An 18,028-nucleotide genomic window follows, 5' to 3' on the forward strand; every position below is an offset into this window, starting at 1 on the left:
TTATCTGGCTTGCCCTTCTGGTGATTCAATGTCAAAGGCTAGAGGCTCAAGGGCACAGGACTATGGACAACAAAAAAACAGTCACTGACCCCTGTACTGTGTCACAATTTTCCATTTCTATGACTTTTTTTCACGGACAGTTTCCCAAAAATGGTCCTGACCTTTACTGACATCAGTACCACCTGTCTAAGACTAACTAGTGTGAGAACTGGGAAGGCGGAAAGTAAATGTTTTTTTGCAAAAGAAAGATATTGCTATTTAATGTACATTGTCAAGGCTTCTCAGAAAAAAAAAAAAAACCAACATTCTCGAGGTTTAAAGATGTAATTCCCTAAATCAACAAGTAAGAAAGTTAACATTTTGTCTGATTTGCACCTTCACAGTATTTTTAGCACTTTCACTACAATGTTGCATATTCAGTCATTTTTAAAAATGAAATTTTCAATCCACAATGATGAAAATGATGAAAATTTGTACAACTACTTATTACAACAAATACTAAATTAAACTTTGTATTCCGAACTGTTATAAATCTTTCCAGGGTGTATAAATCTTAAAAGGCGCAACTGACTTCGTTGTAGCCCTCTATATCTGATATAATTTCTACTGTGTGGTCAGCATTATATATGACAACTCTAAACTTAAAAATGGTATAAATCACCAATATTTCAAGAGACTTCTGTACTGAGTTATATCGTCTATCAGACTCTCTTTTAACCATTAACACACCACTTGACACAAAACAAATCAGGCAATAGACAACTCAAAAATCACATAAACACATAAAACAAATCTTATCAGGAAAATGTCACACAGATATGACACAGGGTGTAAATAAAACCTGTTTTCCGTTTCAACAAACGGAAGTAACCTGTAGGCCTTGATGAGATGACACTTAATAAATAGTTTAATTAACTTTTGTTCACTTCATTAATTTGTTCTTCAAGGGGGGGGGGGGGGGGGCTCAAAAATTTTTCCTCATTAGGTCAATTCTTTAGCTTACAGCTTCTTATACAGCTCAATCTATCAGTCATCCCAAACTAAATCGTTAGACTCGGTTATCTATTCCATGTATAACGTACAACAACATATCTATTTCACAACAATTCTAATGAGCAATAGATCAATCTAAGGACCTAAGCACATAGAAGAAATTCATTTACAAACATGTATATGTAATGTTATTTTTACACACATTCTGCACTATAAATTAGAAGACGCATGGACACTCTGGCCATCTGTAAGCCATCTGCACTTTGGTCTTACAACTTGGTCTTACAGCTGCCAATCAGTATCTAATGCAGAGACCACTGACAATGAAGGTTAGTTTAAACTCAATCTAATAAAAATCTCAGATTTACATCACCAAAACATTTAAGGAAACAATCCTTAATATATCCCCTCATTGTGCCGACTCCCAGAATCATAAGATCACTCATTCTAAAATGTCAGCTTGCCTTTCTTTGAGAACGCGATATACCTTACCTTACAGAAACAACAACGCAATCTGTAATTTGGACACTATTCGCTAACCACACATGTCTACCAGACAAAAAGTTTTTGAAATCCCTTTCTTTTAAAGGCATATTTGCCAGGGGTGTATTTTTTGTATTACCTTTTTTTTTAAAAATAAATACTGAACACCCAATCTTCTATACACTGTACCATCCTTCCACAAAGCATGCTGGTTCAACTGCTGAAAATATCCTAATTTTCAATATGGCAATAAACAAAGGTGAAATAAAAGCAGTGAAATGTATGTTAGTATTATTAATGTATATTACATTACTCATGTTCTGAACAACTGACAAATTAAGTCTTATTAAGTTCTATCAGTTTGATACAATCGGTATCTGTTGACGATATTCTTGCATGATACGGCTTGGAGACATAAAACAGTCACATTTTAACTATAACCCCCAAAAATCATTAAGTCCAAACTGGGAGAATACAAGAGATTTGTATCTTTTTACAGTTTTACTTTCTTTTAAAAAGATATCATAATTGAAAGTTCATAATGACATTCTTAAGCAATAACCAACCCACAATATCTTCACTTGGGAAAACAAGTTTTATTATTTCTTGCTAAAAGGACTGAATAACATGGATGTCCTCTGGCCCATTTGGTCTGGCACAATATATAAAATATTAACTATGAGCAGTGAGCTTAATCTGAATGTCATTAACCCATGAATTACAAGCCATATGGTAAGGCCTCAATCAAGCTGAGAAAGTTTGGCTCACATTATTTGATAAGATGTCTAAATTTTCACAGTTGAAGCGTAGATTCTTTGCAAATTAATTGTCTTGGGTAATATGGAATTTAAATGGCATACCTATGAAATCACCCCACCCCCCTCCCCCACCCTGGTGAGGGAAACATGGTGGGGTGGAGGGCATAGTTAAGCTATAAATCTGTAACTGTAGGGACTATCACTGTTGAGTTTGATAGGGGAACAGCAGGGAAGAAGGGATATATCAAGCATCAGGGTAGCACATCAAAGGTGCAGTGTTTGGTGATAAAACCCCCGGAGACTGAGGTTAAGTCTCCGGGAGGTTTAACCATCTGTGATAAATTAGATTCCTGTTCACAGAAAATCACATGGCTTGTATGCCTTAATGGATTACAGTTTACCAATTAATTGATATCAGTCTGACCCCCTCCCCTCCCCACCCATGGCCTATTATCTATATATATTCCACACACTTCCAGTTTACAAATATTTCTACTCCTTCTTCACGTTCTCCTAATTGCACAGGAATACTGGTAATCAACTTCAGGTGAACTAACTGGGCCTAAAGACTTGAACACAAAGTCTGTAAGTATTAATACATCTATTAAGTAGTACTTTATTATTTCAAAATGAAACTGGATGTACAAATCATCTGTCCAAGACCTAACAGAAAAATCTCCATTTCAGTTCTGATGAAGTAAACACATTCCTGTTGTGATTATTTATTTATTTAGTTGATTGTTGTTTAATGCTACACTCAAGAATTCTTGTGATAATTCTCAAGTAATATTATCAAATTAATAGCACCTAAATTGTGAAGAAAGAAAATAATAAAGTAGAATCCACAGTGACTTAGAAAGTCAAAATAAATATTTGTTTGATCTTTGCATGGTTAGGAAACACTTTAGTGTGATAGTGCTTTATATTCTCCAGCTGCTTTTTTTTTGGTTCACCTGCCAAAGCATACAGCTGCCTAAGTTAGAATTTTATTAGAGAACAACCTGACTACATACAGCATTAGTCTCTTCCCCAAAACAAGCAGCTGCAGTTTTATAGATCTTTATCTTTTCCCTCTGAAAATGTGATCAATTGGACTATAGAAAAATGGACAGGGATCTATTTTTCTTCACAAGGCTGTTGTTTTTCTGTGATCAAGGAAGTCCTCTTACCTGACACACTTTTAACTCCGCCCCTTACAACCAGCCTCAACCTGATAGGTCCAAAGTCAGCTTGATTGGCAAGCACCCTCTGAACCAGATCTGAGTCAACTCAAAATGCAAAGGGGGAGTCAGAATACTTTAGATTTCTCACAACGTATTACATTATGATCCAACAAAAATGATACAAATAAACTCATAGATAAGACTATAATTCCAACTTCTGCGATAAGCTTTAATACATTTTAACAGCTTTAATAAGTTTACACTTTTAGACTTCAATGCTTGTTCCATATTCACCCCCTTGACTCTACAATGGATCAGCCCAAAAGACAGTTATACCCCCATTCAGTGAGCTATTGACAGGCTGCTGAGTGTGCCAATATTAAAGTTTTGTTGGGCAATGTGATTTAGAGCTCAGGCTGACCTGTGTGCACAACACTTACTGTGCAAGTTTTACCTGTGTCAAAAACAGCTAGTGTGTGAAGCTGTTCTGGTGAATAGTTTGGAGGAAAATCAGTCATCCCAAGTTGTTAGGAGATGTAGGTAGTGTAATGATCAGCTAGTAGTATAAGTAAGGTGTGAGACAGTGGCTAGGTAAGGAGTGCAGAGCATGCGACACACTCTGCGCAAGCAGTGAGGCGCGCCCCAGGTAAACCACTGTAACCGGGCCTTCTCTCTCCCTCTTACAGCGGACTGACAGGCAGACAATAGAAAGGGGCAGGACTTGTGCTAGATGTGCCAAGGTTTGGCGGGCTTCACTTCCCATTCAGTACAAGGGAGGCTGCTATTACAGTAGACCCTATCAGAGAGATATCACAGAGTGCCACTGACCGGCAGAGTGGGCAGACTACCTGAGTGACCAGTCACTGGACATTACACAGCACACCTGTACTACCACACCTGAGACTTGGGGAGTTGTACCTGCTGATTACAAGTTAGCCCTGTGTGCTTGGGAGTGAATGGGGGACATGTATGTGGCTTGTACTAGACTGTGGTGATCGTACATGTGCTATCTACCATCAATCCAGCTAGTCTGCGCATTTGACATTGTGTAATTCCTTTGGGGGACACATATATACCCTAAAGATGAAGTTGGAGATACCAATTTGCAGACTGACCACACTGGTGCTGACCATTACCAGTCTGGCACAAGCTATGGTAAGTATCTGGGGATGTTATCAGTATTACTCACCTGTATCTACCTTAATTAACCATGCTGAATCACGTCGTATCTGATCATTACATATTGATCATCAAAACCCATGATCTATATTATTATGTTACATACTGATATCAGCGTGTCAAACTACCACAGTTACTGTATATGTGTATAGTTTGCTGAGTTTCAATAGCTTACCCAATGCTATAATAAATACTTGGGTATATATGCACCTGACTAAGTTTTATGCACTGGTGAATATTTTTCTATAAAACTTCTTAACTCAAGAAATATATTTGTTCTTCTCCATTGGCAACTTCATAGCTTAATGCACCAACATGAAATAGTTGCTGAATATGGGGATAGAAGAAAACAAATCCCCTTTCTTTGGCGCTACAGGGACACTTTCAAATGACCACTTCCAACTGTTTACATAACAAACCTTCCAAAGATAAAGCTGTTGAAAGTATGAACTTACCAAACATATTCCACATTTTTTTTATTTTTACCTGATCTTTTTTTCTTGCTCGGCTGCTTCATCTATACAATTAAAACACATTCAAACGGGCTTCATCATTACATAAACCACAACAAAAATTTCTTGTGAAAACTATGTTTATGCTCTTTTCTTGTTAAATACATACCAGGTTATTTATAGTAGGTGTAACACCTGAGGCTTAATTGGTCCTTCAGGTAATTCTTGATTAACTTCAGCCCAGAAGTAATTACATACAGGTAAGCACTTGAGCACCTGTACTATCAAACACAAGCCAATAGAGAATATCACACTGTTGTGATCATTTAGTCTGTGATGGCTTTCAACATGAACATGCTCAGTCTATTTAAAAAAATTGGCATAATTTGGGTTTTCCTTCTATGATTGGTAGTTTATATATTGCTGTTTTAAATGTATGACTAGCATATTCATGTCCAAATATTCAATATTTATCATGTGGTGTTCCTGTAATCTCATCTGCTATATCTTCTTGGGCACTTGAACTTCTCTTAGACGATTAATTCCAGTTAATCTCATTGTAAGTTAACTCATCACTACCAGCCACGGGACTTACAACAAGAGTGAAGCATGACTTGACATACATTATGTACAGATCCTATATCTTAATGTACGCAGGTTAATAAGTTAATCATACATCATAATTTATAACTCTCCACTTCGAGGATAATAATCAGTCCTGAAGAATGCATGAGCTTAATACCTCTCAAGTCGTGCCTGAGATGCCGTCATAAAATACGTGTATGGAAAATTTCCCGTGGAACATTAAAAAAATGCCTTTCAAGGTGGTAACCCTTATTGAGCATAAAAAAATCTTAAGGTGGATTTCACAGAAGTTAACAAAGTAGCATGTAAAAAGTACCATACATTTATGAAGTCCTTTTCCTTGAGGCATGCAAAAGTCCTGCTGTGAATCAGTTTATAAGTAGGATTCTTATATTTGTAGTACAAGAAGTTGTAAACTGTAAGTATATCTACGCGTAAAATGAAGCGCATGTACCTGTAATGAGGGGTTATTTGTATGGCTGGCTGGCCCTTAAACTTAAAGTGGAGTCTTGTTCAAATGTAGGTAGAGTTAGAACATCTAGCACAAGGTGTATGTTTACCCCAAGCCCCAAAGGTATACAAAATAAACAGGAGTATAGGTGCACACTCCCGCGGGGGCCCTTTAACGGCTGACCCACATAATATAGTCAAATACTATGGCACGAGCCGCCAGAAGCAGAAGACTGAATGTCTTTCAAAGTCTCTCCCATTGCCAGCATGTCCTATTAAAACACTCTCATTAGAGTTATCCTTTGAGAAGCTTGTATAGAGATCGTCTTCTGTCGGCACGCAAGAGCATATTTGTGAAGAATATATCGTTACAGTTTGGAAAGGAGGAAAGCAGGTAATAAAGCAGCCAAAAAAGAGAGAAGTCAGTAGAAGGGTAAACCAGTACAACATTAGGAAGGTAAAAAATGTCCTGTTAAGCGCAAGAGCCAGAAAGGTGCCTGAGGCATGTCCTGTCAAACAGTTATACAGTTCTGATCATCAGACATTATACACATGAACAACAGGCCTTCACAAAGCCACACAAGTTCAGAAATCTAAAACTTTCAGTTATCTGGAACAGACCGTAAACCACTGATTCTCACCGAATCAATGCTTTCTATAAGAAAGCTAATTACAATATTTCAAATTTAGGCCTTGATCATTTTGATAGATAGACCCTACTTTACCAAAGCTATACAGGTGTCTGCTAAATCTGACTAAATACTGATCTTGCCCCAAATGATATCAAAGTGATCAGCATTTACAGGACCCTGTACACAAGTGAACACAATTGGCACACTCAAGGTGAAGATGTGATCACTGGTGCATGTTCAGTTTACCAATGGATGGTCAGTGGTCTGTGACCTGTCCTTTAACTGCCCGCTACTTTCCAGGATTAATCTCCGTTACTAATACTGTCCAGTCCGTGTGCCTCAAGGCTTCACAGTCTGGCGATATTTTATGGAGCAAGGTTGTATTTTTGACACCACAATAAAGAGCCAGACTCATTGTGATAAGATCTTTGTCAGAGAAATGTACTTTCTACAGATTGTCTTGAGTACAACACTGTGATTTTTAATCTTCTTACTGTCAGGGCATACTCAGGTTTTAATACAGTCATAATAACAATGATGATGATAATGACAGAGCCAGCTGAACACTGTTTCAGGTTAGGTCAATGTATCTTCCTAAACGCTGACCTTGTTGCCATAGCTATGTTGATAAGTGCCTGGCTTTATTTAAAGGTAAATAAATTTGATGACTGATAAAATGCAAGACAAACTCCATCCTCCATACTGTGGTATTTCCTTCCTGTCTGAATCATACCATGCTTTGATATAAGTACAGTCTGGAAGGGAGTGTTGGAAGGGAAAGATTTACACATAACCTGTGGCATTAGACTGGGTTGGCTGTTAGTCCGTATCTTGTACACATTACCTTCTAAATGGTACACTTAATCACAGGCCCTGACATAGCTATTCAACTCAAGCAAATCTGCTGACCCCAAACCACAATACTTTCAGAGAGATTACCTTGTGAAGCTCCAATCGAAGAGACGGGTGACCCACACACGAGCCACAGAATTTCCTGTTTAACTTTGTACTTTGCCTACGCCTATCGCAATTCGACAAAGGCAAGCCTATTCGGTCTGTAACAAACTGGATATCAGATAATCTTCCATCTTATACTAGGTACATGTAAACACATTGTGTTTACACAACTGCGAAGTTTTTACTTTAGTATTAAATAACAATTGAACACAAAGCAACGGAAATTCTTTGAGAATGAGCCAAAGTTTGAGTGAAGGATGGACATTACTTCCAGCTCTGACCGGCCTAGATGAAATACGACTATAGTGTTCACTCCCCAAGGCCTATTTAAAACAAGAAGAGGGCTGGGGAACAGTTAGTGCAGAAACTCTTGAAGTTTGGGCAATGCCACTGTTTTCCACTATGTGGTTAAACAATGCTTCTGTGTGGATGGGCATAATGTTTGATTCTTGACATCAGCTTATAGTTCAGGTTTGGTAAACTTCAAAATAAAAGATTTCATTCTTCTAATCATAATCCTTCAACAAGCACAGTCACTGTTTGAAGTCGGCCGCACAGACAGGTAAACATCTGACGCAATAACTGTCTGTATTTGATGCCCCCAGCATATTTGGAACACTTGGAATAGAGCCTTTGGTATCCTAGTGCATGTACTCACTAAGGTTAGATAAGGAAGGTTGCATCCTTGTTCATATAACCCAGATGATAAGGAATCTCCATTATATAAGACCGATAAAAACAAACAGGTCGAACAGGTACAGAGAGTTAGGCAGGAAAATCACAGGCTACGTAAAGTTCACCTGGTGGTTAATTATCAAATCTGCAATCTACACAATTTCATTTGAAGCAAATTTCTTCCCTTGCAACAGTCATCTCCAAGTCATTCCTTCATAGACATGCTCACCTTACTGATTACACAGATGTAAGTTATGATCAAGAAATTGAATTCAGAAATCTCCCCTGCAAGGTTTCAAATATTTTCCCCTTTGATCCATTTCACTGTAAGCAGACCACTTCCATATGTAGCTTGATAAGAGTTGACATTTGTAAATAGGCAGCTCGTCAAAGTTGAGATAAAATTTAAAGCGAGTTATCTTATCTTTATATACACGTGGCAAGTAAACTGATATAAGCTCCTGAACCAATAATGGACTTGTCTGAATTGACCTGACGCGATAGTTATAATCTACTTGACGTCTGGAAAATGAACCATCACAGATAACATTTACTGATCCTGGTTTGTGATGAAAAATTTTGTAACACACAATCAAATTCTCCACGTATTGCATTATTATAGAAAAAATATCGAACCTTTCTTTATTTCTATTCGGGGACAAAGGCAGATTTTCAGAGAGCTTTTTTTATAGGGTGCATGTTTTTCCTTCTTCTGCTTTTTCTGGCCATTGAACATTACCAATTCAGGCATAGCCTTCCCATATGGTGTATGTTCTAGCTCATTAGCTGGGTGACAATCACAGGTAATTATTGTTGTTCTGGATGCAAGCAGTAACAAAGACACCTCTCGGGCCTACTGCCCGACTCTATTACGCTTACGCGTATAATCTGAATATGAAAGGTGCCAGAGGCAGTTATACAGCCTGCTGCCCTAATCAATCTGTACCGATCGGAAACTTCGGTAGTCTGCAAACAAATTGCACACTCTCACATAAGTGCAGGGCTTGCCAGTAATAGTTACAAATGTATATGGATACATGTTTACACATCAGCTGATATATGATTCAATAGGGAATTAAAGAGCCAAAGTTTTACTCTATTCAAATATGACAATATGTATAATTTTTTTCTAAGCGGTCAAACAAGCAGATACAGAAGGTTTTCATTGTTCATGTGTGTATACCTTGTGCATGACTTTCCCAACATATCTTAGTTGACGGGGTATTTCTTTCAAAACGGATTTTAAAAAGCAATTATTTGTCTAGGATTAGCATGTTCATTTCACATGAAGTTTGATATGTTGAACCTTTTCCTTGTCTCACTGGTTATAAAGAGAGATGGGCGACTGAGTGCAAATCTTGTGAAAGCGTTCAGTGATGGGACAGGAGGGAAGAAGCTGTCTGCATTTGTGTAGGGACTAGATGCTGGCGACCAGAACACTGAGACCACCTCGTAACATTTGACACATTGCATTGCTCGAATTACATGCCTTATTTGAGAGAGCTTACTTCTAAAGCCAGCCGCGGATTAAATAAAGGTTGATACATGCAAGGGAAGATGGGAAACTGCGTAAAACTGGACACATAACCGAGAACTGTTGACATTATGGACAGAGGCCGTTGCTTTGACAGCCAGCTATGTCCACGAGTGCCAGGCCGTTTACCTGTGACAACACGGGAGACAATGGCTAGTCAGGGGCCTTTCAAAACCGTCTCTGTCTGTCGTTTGCTCACATTATCAAAGTCACATAGCTGTGAACTGTTGCCAGACAAAACCTTCCCAAGCAGTACAGCAAAGTCAAATCAGCTTCCAAAAAGGAAATTTATTTTTTACGAACGGTTTTTATACCGATATTTCTGAGAATGTTTTGTGGCAGTGTGTGGGAGGTACTTTGGAAGAGTTTTATTGAAGAGCAGCTTGAGAAATTACCATGACAATTTGGTCAAATCTCCGGCCAGTTTTATGTACATACACATCTGTGGCTACTTTGTGCCTTACTCCCAGGCAGGATCTATACAAATGTGGTGGCTTTGTGCTCTGCGCTGAAACAGTACACAAATAAACCACAAAAAGGAACAAACCTAAGCCAACTGACTGCCATAAAACACACATATCCAATTTAAATGGGTTGAAAAAAGTTTGCACAAATCATTTAGAGCTGCAGAACTTCTGGGATTTTAGCCAATTAACTGTAGAGTGTAGGTACACCACAATAAACACAGCACTGCTCTTTGTCTGCGACCAGGAAAAGTCGGGGGCATTGGGGTCGCACTAAACACTAAGGTCAAAGGTACAGAAACATATCTAAGCTTTTGCAAGACATGTCAAATGATGCATGTTTTTAAGCATAAAATAAAGCAGATCTAGAATGTGGCTACGCTGTCTGAAAGAACTTAATTTTGAAGTGGGAGCAACAGCTGGTATTTTTCGCCTCGTAGTTTCACACCAGCCACATCTGTACTTCTCGAGAAAACATGTTTAATTTCCCAGTTCTTCAGCACATTGTCCACACAAACAAGCTGGCATTGTCTGTCACAAACGTTCAACAAATTGTTTACTACAGCTACATGCGATGCATTCTATACCTGCTGGCTGACACTTTGCCCCACGTCTTGAACACAGATTGGGCAGGGTTGGGGGTATGAGCAGTACAACAGTCATTGTCTCTTAGCACTGCAGACAGCAGATGTATCCACATACATGTACACCTGATGCGCAGTACAAATTTCCAGGTAAAACAGGGACTTCCTTATTAGATAGGGAGACAAGTAAATCACCTTCACACTACACCTGTGCATCGTTAACGTACACCTGAGAAAACTAGAGTCTTTACAGTTTTCCCATGGGCCAGTTAAAGTTTGCCATTGACATAATCCAATTTAATTTGCATGCCATTAACTTTTTTACAAAAAGGTTTTGCCCAAAAGTCTACACCCTGAAGTCTTGCATGTACGTCATGTAATAATGTTTGGTGAGAGTTTTTACCAGGGTTTACAGTCACAGGTACAATGATCTATGTTGTCACACATACTCCACATACAATTCACACAACACCTGTAATCACACGGACACATCTCTGCCGTAAGCTAGCTACACATTTAGCTCTTCATTACTCCACACTGGGTAAGCAGTCATCCGCACACCACAACTTCAGAGACTAGATCCAGATAAATGTAAGTGTGCAGAAGGGTATTTTTCAGCAATATCAATATATTTGTGGCACTGTTGCTTGATTTGCATATGCAATTTTGGGGGAATATAGGTACTTGACACTGCACTTCCATGGGCCACCCACAGCTAGTATACTCTGCAAGTGTGACCTCCATTGGTTAAATGGCTGTGGAGAAAATCAGATGTTCCTTCTTTTATACTTAGATACTCAAACCCACATGTATTCCTTGCACAGGGCAAGCTTACTTGTATAGGTTTATTCTGAAGTTTCTTACTACCTACTGAGTAGTATAATTGTCTTGTATTTCTGTAATGGGGGTGGTCACTAGACAGTTGTGATCTACATGATAAAGTTAAGAGTCTAAACTATAGCACACTGTTCATTTGGTCACCTCACACCCCTGTAGTCACGGGAAAAATGGAGGAAACCACCTTAATCGTATTAATATTTATCATTGATATCCACCTATCACTGGTGCAAATTTTAACCACCATCTGTCACAAACAGTAAACAACCATAAAGGCAGGGGCTTTACGGCTGTAAATTTGTCACTGTGTAGTAAAGACCCTTGGAGCACTGCACTGCAGTTTTACTACTACCCACATCCTGACCTGCAGAGCATGCCTGCGTCATGAAGGTCTCCTGTTTTACACCCCTGTACTCTAGGCAGGACAATAGCAGGGCTGTTTCTCGCTGGTTTGTTTAACTTCTTTGATCTTTTCTGCTGAGCTAGCCATTAGAGTCGCTAACACGAGTTTCCACACAGTCAATATGGGTTAATGGAGTGCTATGGGTGCCCATTTCAACCTTCATTTCCAATCTAACTAGAGTTTCTTCACTCCTTCTATCACTTACACCCTGCTCTCTGCAGAGGACTGAATTTATTCCGATTTGGCCTCATTTCAAACTTATTTAATGTGTTGGATGCCACGGCCTGTTTCCCTAGAAGCACCACCCCAGGGGGACTTCTTTAACCTGTGGGGAGAGAAAGATATATATCGGTTTGAGGGGAATTAGGGGGGGGGGTCTATGAATTAGAAATGCTTTACTCTTGGCAGGCCTGGAGAAGTTGTGGAAGTGGGTGTCATGAATGACGGGGAACCTGTTGGTAGCAATACCTCCACTGATAGCCCTCAGGTGTTGCGGTCACAGTTGACAGGGTGACTAGTTGTGTGAATCTAGCCTAGCCTCCCCAGAAAGCTCACTCACATAACCCATGCTTGGTGTACTACAATGTGTCTTTGGCTTCATGTATTACTTTCTACATTATATTAGCATCGACGTAAAGGCAACTCCAAACAGAAACACCAAGCACACTCCTAGCTAGTACTTAGCCGACGAAAAATTAAAATTGCTACTCTAGACTTGGATTGGGAGAAAACTTTTGATGACTTTGGTCAGACATTTATTGGAACTGTTAGCTATGATGAGGCATGTGTTTTTTTTGTTTTGGTTTTTTTAATGTTTAAGAAACTGTACTGCCTACCTTGTAAGACTGAGCATGGCTACACACGCCCAGTCATCTCCATGATATGTGACCTGAATGATAATGATAGGCTGCCCTACCTATACAGTTAGGCTTTAATGTAAATAGTCTGGCTCAAAGGCACTTGTGTCCTCGAATTGCCTGATCATGACACGCTTCCGACAGGGGCTGTCAAAGACTGCGGCTCCAATTGGTACCGCAGATTAACAGTAAACAATATCTCCAGCCCAAACCCACACTTATGCAAGGCCTTGGCATGCGTCTAGCCTAAGGTTTTCTGTCCTGATCTTGATCATTCGCCAATTCTCTTGTCATTTTCATGACACTGGGAGGGAAATACTTTCTTGTCAGCCAAACGTGAATGACAGTTTTGACAATAAGGACGAATTTAATATCTGACAAAGTTAACAATCTCTTCCAACACACTTGTTCCTGTCTACCTGGGTGGCCTGTTGGTCATTGCGATGTAATATTACCGGTAAACAATTCAGGTTTCTTTCACAGCTTATTAAAACTACATGTTCATGACTTGAAGCTTTATGCTGCTCCTGTTGGTTCACAACCTCATATTTAGTGAGTTAATCTGTTAATTCGTAATCAGTCTGTAGTCTGAACCTGAGAGTGCTGACCCATCTTTTGAGATTTTAACCAAATGACTGTATTAAAGAGAGCTTCAAAAGGAGCCATGTGAAATATGGCTGCCAGTCAGCTTGTGGGCCAAATCATAAATTTGTTTCTCCCATAGCCCTGGCTTTCTCTTCCCAACAATATTGATCCGCTTATGTTTGCCAATGTTGCGGGAGTTCACTTGCTTTCTCACACCCCCATCCACAGTTTTTGTCATGACCTCTGACCAAGAACACAGGTGTACAGTTGCTGCTTTTGCAGAGATCTTGATAAGAAATATGGTGTGATTTTATGTCAAAACTATTAAAATTTGACTCCATTTTTTTTTCACACTGCCTAAATTTGGATGTTCTGTCTGTCTGTTTGCTGTCTGAGTTGATAAGTTGCTGGCAGCTAGCCATCTGATTGCGGTGTGTAATAAGACCCAATCATGTGCATGGTGATGAGCCTGGGAACGGGAGATGTTCAGTATTCTCTCCCAGGTTAGATAGAGAGCAGCCACTGATCAATAACTATTGTTCTCAGCACTTGACCAGCTTCTGAAAAACTTCCCACACCCAGGGGCCTATTGTGCCCGCCACTTCACTACCTGTAGTCCGTCTTAGGGGTTGCTGAGGATTAGTGGGATGGAGGCAAAGAACACTCGGCAGCAACCCCTTTCTGCATCACCCCCACCCCCCTTAAATCTTTTGTGAACTTTTAACAATTACATGGTAAAAATTCTAGGTTAAGGACTTTCTCACTGTCTTTATCACCACCATCATCATCATCATCTCACAGCTCATGACTGCATGCACCTGTGACAAGCCTTATGAATGGGTAATTATGTTCACATGCACTTGTACATGTAGCAGTGTCCTGTCAAGACAAGACAATCTCACGTGAATTGTATAACTGGACAGCAGAGCACTGCCACCTGTCTGTCTAAGGTGTATTAATTGTTAGATATAAACAGTTAGTCTCTCATGAAGTAAAACATGTCAGGCCATAACTGACTGTAACAACATCCCTGATAAATATTTACATATTAACATACTGGATGTGTATACTTAGCACAGGTAATGATACTGATCAATATCCGGGCAAAAATAACTCTTTGGTAGCTCAGATATGTTGTCACGTTTGACAAAAAAAATGTATGGAATGCATAGTACCTGAGAATTATGCTGACAATAGGGGATGTCATAAGCTGTATTGATGAGTAAATCAAGGCTTAATAAATGTTAATGTGATGAAGAACACATGCAACATTCCCGGGGCTAAATACATACAGAGATAACCCATCTTTTTATACAGTATATTTTGATTATTAGACTATGAAATCAACTCCAGCTCACGAATTTAATGCTCTCCTTTTATTCATTTGTAGATTCCTTTGCCACCATTTAAGAAGCTCAAGGAAAACTACCCCGGTTACAGACATCATGGAGGTTATTATAGCAACAAGAAATTCCTGCGGCTGATTAAAGTGAAATCAGAAGATTTGCTCCATGACACAAGCGCTTTAAGACTGTCCTATGCATTTAATAAAGTTGGCGGAGAGCACTCCCTTGGGAAGCAGTTGATTCGACTTTCCAAATATGGGCAAGACAGTGTCCAAGGGAAACAGGGCATGCAGTTCATATTCCATCCCATTGCTTATGGACCATATATGGCTGATAAATATGGCTATCCCAGTGTGTCAAAGGTACATGAAACTGACCCTCTTGACACAATGAAAAGTTTCTATGGGAAACAAGGTATCCTTCGTGTGCTGACCTACACAAAACGAGGAAACATTCCCAATGGGCATGTGGCATTATGGGATTGCACTCATTTCCACCAAACAAAAGACTGGATTACCAAGCACACCTTGATTAGCGTGGAATTCTGGGAATCTCCAGGTAAGGCAATACCATCAATATCTGGTTCAGTTTTTTCAGTGTTAAAAACACACATATTTACAAAAATATGAATAAAATTTAAAACCTATCGTTTTGTTTTTGCAAAATGTTTTAATGTGTATTTTTTTTACCAGTGTACCTTACAAACATTTTGGGTCTGGAATTTAAATTTAAATTATTTGCTTTGTAATGTCTGTATTTTTACATATTTTTTTCACCTTTAGCTTAATTTCCTCTTTATTTTGAATAAATAACAACTCTGTCTGTGAAACTCAAAATAAAATCATGAAAAAACGAAACAAAAACAAAAAACAGGCCTTATTTAGATGTTTTCTTATGGATAATGGATCAGTGTAGATCTATTTAAGTTGTATGCTCCAAAAAAACCCCCTACCCATTCATAAGTTTAAAATGCAGAATATGATTAGGGACAGCAATTAGTATTACTTTCATAGGTCGTACCTAAAGATTCTTGTCAGTCAAACCATTATCCTGAAAACTATTCAGTCAAACGGTCGATAGATTTAAATTAATCACGTATTAATTGATTTTGGGTTTGTCACGCGGCTCAGATGTCTGTAAGCATTAACCGCAAGAGCACAAGACCTATCAGGATACAGCTGATTAATTCATTAGATGTGTGTGCCAATAATAATGAAGTTATTTTAACAAAGAATTTGTCCTTTGTGTCTTTTCAGATTCGAACTGCGCTCATGCAATGGCACAGCCTCAGGATAGCAGCAAAACTATACCAACGACAACACCACCTACAATACAGTGGAAAGAACATTCGGAAATCACCAATGAAAGAAATTTAGCGAAAAAACTTCACATGAGTGCTTATATGAAAAAACTTTATCGGACTTACTACAAGCACAAGTCAACAAGGCAACTTCATCGTCATGGTCACCTAAAGCGACACAAGCAGTCAACGATGACAACGTAGCAGTTTTAATGACAGCTACTAAAGACGTTTCTGACTGAGTTCAGCTGTTCTGGTGCACAAAATGCCAGACCAGATCTGTATATTAACTTATTGCTTGTGATCACTGAATTCTGCATAAGATTTATTTTGTTATTGCATTTTTTGTGTGTTGCATTTGCCACGTGTAAAGACTGTTTGAAAACAGAGGTGCTTAGGACATCAAATGTGACTACTGTGGACCACAGGCTCTGTGGGCATTTATTTTCCACCGCCAAATCTTTCGCAAGAGGATTGTGGGTAATGTGGATGTGCATATGGGATGCAAAATGGATGTATGGTGCTGTCTTTGTTTTAGAGAAAAAAAAACCACAGAAAAGATAAAAAAAAAGTTTTTGAATGACTGATTTTTGAAATAATGTGTATATTTAGGTTAAGATGTGTTGTTGAACATTTCAAAATGTTCTGCCTTGATTTCTGGACCAGTTGGTTGTGAAATGTGTTTGTTCATTAATTTTGTGTTGAAAATTTAAAGTAAATCAGCTGCTGATGGCTTCTTTACATTTCTGGGGTCAGTTCATAGGTTATGCCTAAAATCTAGTCATAAATTCACATACTTCAATAGTTCATAATTCAAAACTTCCAAAAGAATTTATTTAGCAATAAATTTAGAAACAAATTCTTCATTCGTCTGTCAGACTGACAACTGAGTTTAAATTCAAACTTTTTTTCTGGAGTAGACGGCATCAATCTTCATGTTAGTATACATGTATATAGATGGTAGTCAATGGCCAATTATGCAAATTTATGTATGACATAAAATATTTAATAATTCATTCATTTTCATATGTAAATATCGAACCATTAATTCAAGTCCTACTTTATTATGAGCTCATTAAATTGTCATGTAAGTGCGTGTACATAGTGGAAATGTTGTAATTCATCAGTGTGCATGGAAACGTGAGTGCATGTGACTAGTGTCTAAAACTGAGGAGCCCTAATTTACATAAAGCATAACACGGATATGAGATCGAGACATTTTTAAAATGTTCTATGAGAGGAAGAAAAATGCTTACTGTATATCTGTGCATGATTCTTTATGTCTCTCTCAGTCTTCATGATAAATGTATGTTATTCTCTCTTGTCTTTGTAAGCACATATGATGTGCCTGTCAATGTATTTCACACTGCCACAGCATTAGGGGGATGTTTCATTTGTACAATATTTTTCTACACTTTGGATTTACAAATCTGTGAACGATGAGCTACCACTAATGTCATCACACTATATACACCATGTTAAATGTAAATGTGCTACTTGATTAATCCTGCCTATAATGAAAGAAAACAAAAATGTTACTGAAATTGACGTAAAAGTTTGCAAGAATTTTATGCTACATAAAATTTGAACCATACATATGTTTTGTCTTGTTGTTCTTCCTCACATTTAATGTGTTATATATACAAAATATCTCTCAGCTGGGATAATATCCTATTTGAGAGACTCCAGGAATAACATTCCCTTATTATCCTCTACAAAATCAAATGTACTCTATATGGCAAATGTTTAGGGCAAATATAGCAACTGAGCAGGAAGTTCACACATGACCTG

General features: G+C 38.4%; 2 protein-coding genes across 2 annotated transcripts in view; one reads left to right on the forward strand and one right to left on the reverse strand.

Annotated features, from left to right (window-relative positions):
- LOC135466284 (anaphase-promoting complex subunit 4-like) overlaps positions 1-18,028 on the reverse strand; it is an 82,420-nt gene that overhangs the window by 39,713 nt on the left and 24,679 nt on the right. The window lies entirely within an intron of this gene.
- On the forward strand, positions 3,753-17,826 carry LOC135466285 (uncharacterized). Its single transcript, XM_064743701.1, has 3 exons — positions 3,753-4,552; positions 14,982-15,495; positions 16,194-17,826. Exons 1-3 carry the CDS (start codon positions 4,481-4,483, stop codon positions 16,439-16,441), a joined length of 834 nt encoding a protein of 277 aa, XP_064599771.1. The 5' UTR covers positions 3,753-4,480; the 3' UTR covers positions 16,442-17,826.

The sequence above is a fragment of the Liolophura sinensis genome, chromosome 6 (genome assembly GCF_032854445.1).
Source record: "Liolophura sinensis isolate JHLJ2023 chromosome 6, CUHK_Ljap_v2, whole genome shotgun sequence".
Lineage (NCBI taxonomy): Eukaryota > Metazoa > Mollusca > Polyplacophora > Chitonida > Chitonidae > Liolophura > Liolophura sinensis.